The 6,735-nt window shown below is 47.2% G+C and overlaps 1 protein-coding gene across 4 annotated transcripts in view; it reads right to left on the bottom strand.

Annotated features, from left to right (window-relative positions):
* Positions 1 to 687: 687 nt before the first annotated feature.
* Positions 688 to 6,735, bottom strand: part of cux2b (cut-like homeobox 2b) — a 112,990-nt gene continuing 106,942 nt past the window's right edge. For all 4 annotated transcript variants that reach the window (XM_023840612.2, XM_023840613.2, XM_023840615.2 and 1 more), the window contains 3 exons: positions 5,927 to 6,115; positions 5,136 to 5,412; positions 688 to 4,644 (listed from right to left, as the gene is read on the bottom strand). In XM_023840612.2, the coding sequence (XP_023696380.1) occupies positions 3,885 to 4,644; positions 5,136 to 5,412; positions 5,927 to 6,115 (1,226 nt within the window). In that variant the 3' untranslated portion in view covers positions 688 to 3,884. The remainder of the gene's footprint in view (positions 4,645 to 5,135; positions 5,413 to 5,926; positions 6,116 to 6,735) is intronic.

Raw genomic sequence — 6,735 nt, 5'->3', positions numbered from 1 at the left:
GCTCTGGAGTCCCGGCTCTGTGTGACACCCAAAGGACTGTGGCAGCTACTACGAACACTGAGCTATGAATGTGTAAATGTTCAGTTCATCTTCAATCTAACCATTACTCCCTGTGCCTTTCTCCCTGAGTGCAAGGGTGAGGGCTGGGCCTTCATTTGACAGGCATCACCGAAAGACTCAGCTGGTTTCCATCCTTTATACAACCTCTATATTTTTCGCTGGATCATTTCATGTTAAGTATCTTGCTCTAGGGTACAAGACCAGTGTCTCTCTGTGGACATCAAGCTTCAGATTACAAGCCTCTGTCCTTAATCACCAAGCTATCCTGGAACACGAAAGGCTTTCCCCTCAGCAGTGACTCTGTAGATTCACCTATTCCGCCAGGACCTCTCATAAGCACACTAGGACTCATATATATATATATATATATTAAAGACAGTACAGAGAGTAAGGGTTGGTGCTATGCTAGGCATATCTGATCTGGTGGGATAACAATATGTCATTAAATAGTAAGGAATGTGCAAGATGCCATGTTACTTTCGAACAAAATCTCTGAGCGAAAATCTGTGGAAGTCACAGCCAGCTCAATACGTATTTGTTCAGCACAGGACATAAACATTCTTGCTTTTATCCGATATTTTAAGATCAACCATACCAAAAGAACTATAAAGAAAATTTACACAGCAACAATAACCAAACATTTTTTAATGAAAAGTCTCAGGGAAGGAACTATCTTTCCTTGTTCTCCATCATCCAAGTTAATACTTCTGTACAGCCACCGCTGAGTGGTAACATAATTCATGTGGTTTAAACAATACCACCTGCCCTGGTTACAAAGCAGCCATTACTGTGAGCAAACCTCAATGGTCTGTATTATGGTGTTCGATTACACAGGAAGTCTTCCCACTCTGCAGTCTGACAATTTCCGCGAAGGGCACTAGGGGGTAACGTCTGTTCCTGTCAGTGTGCGGGTGACTCTTCCAGAAGCAGGAAGTTCAGGAGTGGGGAGTATTTTCTGCACGGCCCACACGAGGCTATCCTGAGAAAAGGCCTTCAAGGTGGCTGAGCTTCTTTAGGTCTGGACGAGTTTGTGGGCCTCGTAAATAAATCTGTACACTATATTTCAATATAATCAGCACATTTGTTTCAATAATATCTAACATGTTATATTTTGTAGACAATATACAAGTCCATCGTTCTGTACTATTAAAACATGTGCAATTGTTTACTACCAACTTCAACAACACATCGAAAAGGTAAAGACTAGTAGTGGAACCTTTAATTAGAAAATTTAAACAATTCAAATAACTTGACTGATTCTTCACGATTCGCAAAACCTAAGTGCTTCGAGGGGTCTGTACCAGAGCTACAGCAGGGCGCCTCACGCTGGCTACTCTATGACATGACGGTGCCAGGTGGCCTAAACAGAATTCACTGATCTCATGTGTGAAAAGAACAGACTGGGTGATTATATCTGCAACTCGGCACAGAAGTGGCCTTTCAGTCCGTATCGGTGGATCCGTCCTTCCCCCTATGTCGAGATGTGACGTTGAAGGATCTGGACAAACAGCGTGTCAAGGCTTTTGGTTCTCGGGTTTGAAACAAACCCTCGTCACGTCAGTTTCATCACGTACTGAGCATTTTCATTGGTTCACTGGGGCCTCCTTTTGGCAACAGTATTTTTCTATACAAAGTCTTTTCCACAGTTCGCATATCGACACTTATATCCAGGAGTAATAAAACCTGGCGTTGTCTGGATCAGTTGTGTGCCCTTGTGACAGCAGCAGCATCTCACCTCACAGGAGAGGAAATCCAAGCTCTTGTTAAATTCTGGCTTAGTGTTCAAAGGCAAGAAGTGAGGTGACACCGGAAACACTAAAAACTAGATGATCCAGTTCTGTTGCAGGTGTATTGTTCTCTCCCCCCACCTTCCTAGAAGCAGAAACTGAACACACATTCTGTATGGACAGCAGCAGTGTTAAGATGAGTGTAAACATAAAACATAAAAACAAAACACCGTCAAGTGCTATTACTGGTAACCACTATTTGCAGTGCATGATGCTGTCTACCAGACATTGGCTATGAGACGATAGCAGGATTCAGTAGGTCCAGATTCATAGCTAACCTTCCTGAATGAGGTCTTCTGCGAACTTCATCTTCTAACCTGCATTACTGGATTGATAACCCAGGTGTCGCACAGAGGTCATATAAAAACGAAGTGGGCTGAGCAGTCACAGAGACGGGCAGCTTTACATTGTGCTGCGGGGCCAAATTAACATGTATTTCTCAGAAACTGTCTGGCTGGCTCTCGCAGTCAAAGCGCTTTGCTGAATCCAAATGGAAACATGACGCAGATGTGGTGAAGCCAGCGCAGAGGCTGCTGTGTGGGGGGATACATGCAGCTTAAGTCATATCTTCACTGGCACTTCTGAGCAGTTATGGAGGGGGAATGACTATTCATAAACAATTAAATGAACCAGTTTAACCAGGTATCAAACACATGGCATAATCAGTTATCATTAGCGCATTATGAGCATTGCTCAATGCCTAAATCCCTTTTAATAAGTGCTATTTTGGTCACATCTAACATCTTGGCTGTGGTTTTATCAACCACATTCTATACCAATAGAGCTGGTTTTTGTTCCCTCTTCATATCACTTCTCTAAGGCGGGGGGCACTGGGTTGATGTAATCTATACGGCAGGCAGGGGTCTTCATCCACGCAGAGGCAGCTGGGGACGGTTTCCGGGAGCATGCCGGCTTGCAGAGTTGGGGACTACGTGCTTTTTTTGTTCGCTAGCAAAATTACAAAAAAAAAAACAACCAACACAAAGAACAGCAATGGACAGTCAGTGCGTGGACAGTTTTTGAGGTAAATATGCAACAAACTCGAGATAAAAAAAGTAAAAAAAAAAGCTAACGTTGAGTTCACCGTGGCTGCAATACTGAAAATAATACTACAACTTCCACAACCAAAGCTCTATTCTTGAAATTAGCATTTCCTATATTTTTCATTGTTTTTGTCTTTTTTCCCCCAAGTCGCTCACATGAGGCTAAATCTAAAGGAATGTGTGTCGGGGGGGGGTGGATCCTCTGGGTATCATGCTATGCTGTGAGCAGAGGAGGAGAGGAAGCTACTGCAGACGTCTCTACGACAGGTACAACCACACATAACACGCTTCTCTTATTACAGAGGCTCCAAAACATTTCAGCAGGAAACTACATACATTACTCAGGTTAGCTATTTAGAGTCTTTGAGGACTATTCCGCAGTCATATTTATTATGATTTCACCTGTAACCGTTTCGTATTTTACGTTACGTCTTAAAGACAAAAACAAAACTCTGAAAAAATTGCTTTTGCAAAAAGTAGCAAATTTGGTCAGTGTCTTTTTAAATAATTATAGTGCTTTCTGATGGCTTAAGACAAAGTCTTTAGTTAATCTCACCCAGTGGCAAACTAGAGAACAAAGGGGCATTTAATGACACCGCAGCTACAAACTCTTCTCATCCCGAGTTTGTTTTTTGTTTCCTGTTATTTAAAATGCAACAGCTAGGGCTGTTAAATACAGTACATTTTGAAGTAATGTCCTTTATCAAAATACATAAAACGTTTATAAATTCTTCTTTCCTTCCGTAAAAATTTCTTTTGAGGAGTTTCTGAGTGTTGGGCAGCTGTTAGACAGCTTCTCCTTCCCCAAAGTGTTTCGGGGGTGGGGGGGGTCTGGCTGGAGTGGGAGGCAGCACTTTGATGAGAGGAGCTACGCACCCCCATCTGGCAGGGAGAGGTACTGCAGCAGCTCACCCACCCCGCCCCTCCTTGCACAGTTCCTTCCGGAGTCCTGCATCTCCATCATGGCTTGTGACTCCCGCGTCGAGGCTGTGCATCAGAACTCCCACTCCAGCATCTCCTCACGGTTGGCGGCCCGCTCCAGCCGGTGAATGATGTTGTCTAGGTTAGCCATCTTCTCATTGCGCCTCTGCGTGCTCTGGTTGAGCTTGGCATTCTGCGAGGGGGCTGAGGGGCTGGGGCTTGGCCCGACGGGGTTGGGGGGGGATGGGGAAATTGGTGCGGAGCATGAGGGGACGGGGGACACGGACAGCATGAGGCCCGGCGAGGAGGCAGCGGAGGGCGAGTTCAGCGACACCACCAGGCTGCTACGGGCGGGTTCTGAGGAGCCTCTGAAGCTGACCGGGTCGACGGTGGGTGTGTCGCTGTCCTCGCCCTCCTGCCGGGCGACCCTCTGAAGGCCCCCGGGGGGCGGGGTGCCTGAGGTGGGGGTCCCATCGTCCCTGAGGCCTGCGGCACACCAGCGCATGTATAGTGGCACCTTTTCCAGCATCGCCTCGGTGCTTGGATGCTGATGCTTCCTGGACCTCCGCTTTGCTGTACACTCTTCCTCTTCATCCTCATCATCCTCATTCTTCATCTCAGGGGCCTCCTGCTTGACGCCAGCGGGCTGCTGGGTACCATTAGGCAGGTGGCTGTGTCTTGCCACAATGTGCTCAGCCGGGGCTGTTTGCTGATTCCCGGCCTCCACATCTGAGGCAGGGCTCTGCAGAGGGGGTGTGGCATAACGGGCAGGCTCCACCTCCATGTCGTTGTCCTGGAGACCATCTCTTAGGACCTCGCGTCGCATCCGGGACCTGGGAAAAAAAAATCACAGCCAAAGTCAGGGCAGAGATGGGCATAGGTGGGAGAAGGTTACATGAACAGCTCTGGAAAAAATTAAGACACTAAGAGATTAGTGCAGGTGTGAAGTGCACTGCTAGGATAGTTTGTATCAGGCTCCCAGAAACAGGACTGAAGTCCTGTAAAACAAGGAAGAAGTCCTTCATTAATGAGAAACAGAGAAGAGCCAAGCTGCAATTTGCAAAAAAATAAAATATATTATCCAGAGATGTACACCCATAAATCGAGAAATGAGTGAAACAAAAAATGCTGCTGTGGTCTGTTATTTTTTTCCAGCGTAAAATCCGTGTAAAATCTGTTCTGTTTTTAAAGAATCAGTTAAAATCAAACAAGGATCGAATTTAAAAAATCAATGAAAACTGAGTATTATTTCTGCATATTGCCTGGTGTATGTGTCACATGCTGGACATGTGACTTGGTGGTGATGTCTGACCTCTGACCTCACCTGTAGTTATGAAACCAGTTGATGACGGTGTTGGTCTTGAGGTTCAGCTGGGCAGCCAGTGCATCAATGGTGTGCTGTGAGGGGTACGGCTCCAGCAGGTAGGACCTCCTCAGAGCCTCCTTCTCCCCGGCTGCCAGCACCACTCGAGGCTTCTTGGGCTGGCTGAATGGGCAGGGCTCGCCAGAGGGGGTGGGGCTGGCGCAGTCAGACCGCGCCCCCGCAGAGTCGCTGTCTGATCCGGCGCTGCTCAGCAGGCCGTACCGCCGCTTCAGGTAGGCTGGGTGGGGGGGAGTGTTTTAGTGATGGGGGTTAGTGTTTTACAACCAGGGTTTAGGCATAGTGGTTAGTGTTAGGATTTAAAGAGGTTTTAGGGTCAAGCCAGGGAGGGCTGCTTGTGCCCTGAAAGGTGAGCTTAGGAGGGGCTTCATCCTGAACCAGTAAGACACGCAGCTATATAAGCAGGTAAACTGGATCAAATGGCCAGGTTAAAAGAAGTGGAAAGTTCAGGTTTTCTTTCAATCAAATACTTAAGTACTCTGTGACTGTGACTGTTTATCCTCAACTGGTTGGTTGAAACAAAACCTTGGTCTGGATTTGTACTTTCTGGACCCGAACTTTCCACCTCTGCAGGTAAACTGGTAAAGTAGTTAACTTACATGAAAGCTTGAGCCAGGCTACCACAGGGGTTTCTGAGGCTAAAGTAAAAGCCCCAGCCTGGCCCCACCCCCTGCACCCCTACCCTTCTCCATCTACTTCATGCCCCATGCCACCCCCACCCCCTGCACACGTACCTTTCTTCTCCACCTTCTTCATGTCCCGCAGCCGGGTCACGCTGTGCGGGTCGCTCAGCCACAGCTGCATACGCACAAAGGGTTCACGGCCCTTCAGACTCAGCTTGTGCCAGGGTTTGGGCCGGGACAGGAGGTCCGACACGGAGCCCTGCGTCAGGCCCAGGACGCTCTCGCCAAAGAGGCGCTGCCCTGAGGAGCCGCGGGGGACATGTCTGTTATGCACCTGCACGCGCACATCGCAGCCACCCCCACACACCATGCCCCTCACCTCTTAGAATAGGGGTTTGAATCCCAGCCCCGCTCTGTGTGTGTGTGTGTGTGTGTGTGAGATCAGCATGTTCCCTCCTTGTGTGGTTTTCATTACACACTCTTATGTGAATGGCGCCCCTAAATTGTCCTTAATATTCCAAAGTAGCTATAAAACTGTTTTTTCCCCCTCATATTTCTTTTATTTGCATTTTACACATATAAAATTGTGTGTGTGGGGGGGGGGGGTTAGACGCTGTCCTTTGCATTACACCATAATAACAAGCTCACAAAACGAGCAGTTATTAATTCTACAATGCCCCTTTTATTTGAAAATGAAATATAATATTCTTGTTGCTAACTTCACGAATGCCTTTGATCTAAGGGGTTATTTTGTGTTTCTGCTGGTGAGTTACAGGCAGGGCTGCCTAGCGCCTTAACGCTTACCTTAGTGTTTGCTGTGTCGTTTGACCACCCGCTAAATATTTGCACATTTCCATTTTCATAGAGCCCAGACATCATACTATGATTTCATGGGATCAGACAAGCTGGAGGGGGGGCAC

Source organism: Paramormyrops kingsleyae, chromosome 2, assembly GCF_048594095.1.
Source record: "Paramormyrops kingsleyae isolate MSU_618 chromosome 2, PKINGS_0.4, whole genome shotgun sequence".
Taxonomy (NCBI): domain Eukaryota; kingdom Metazoa; phylum Chordata; class Actinopteri; order Osteoglossiformes; family Mormyridae; genus Paramormyrops; species Paramormyrops kingsleyae.
Note: the sequence above shows the minus strand (reverse complement) of the source record. Positions and strands in the feature narration are given on the sequence as shown.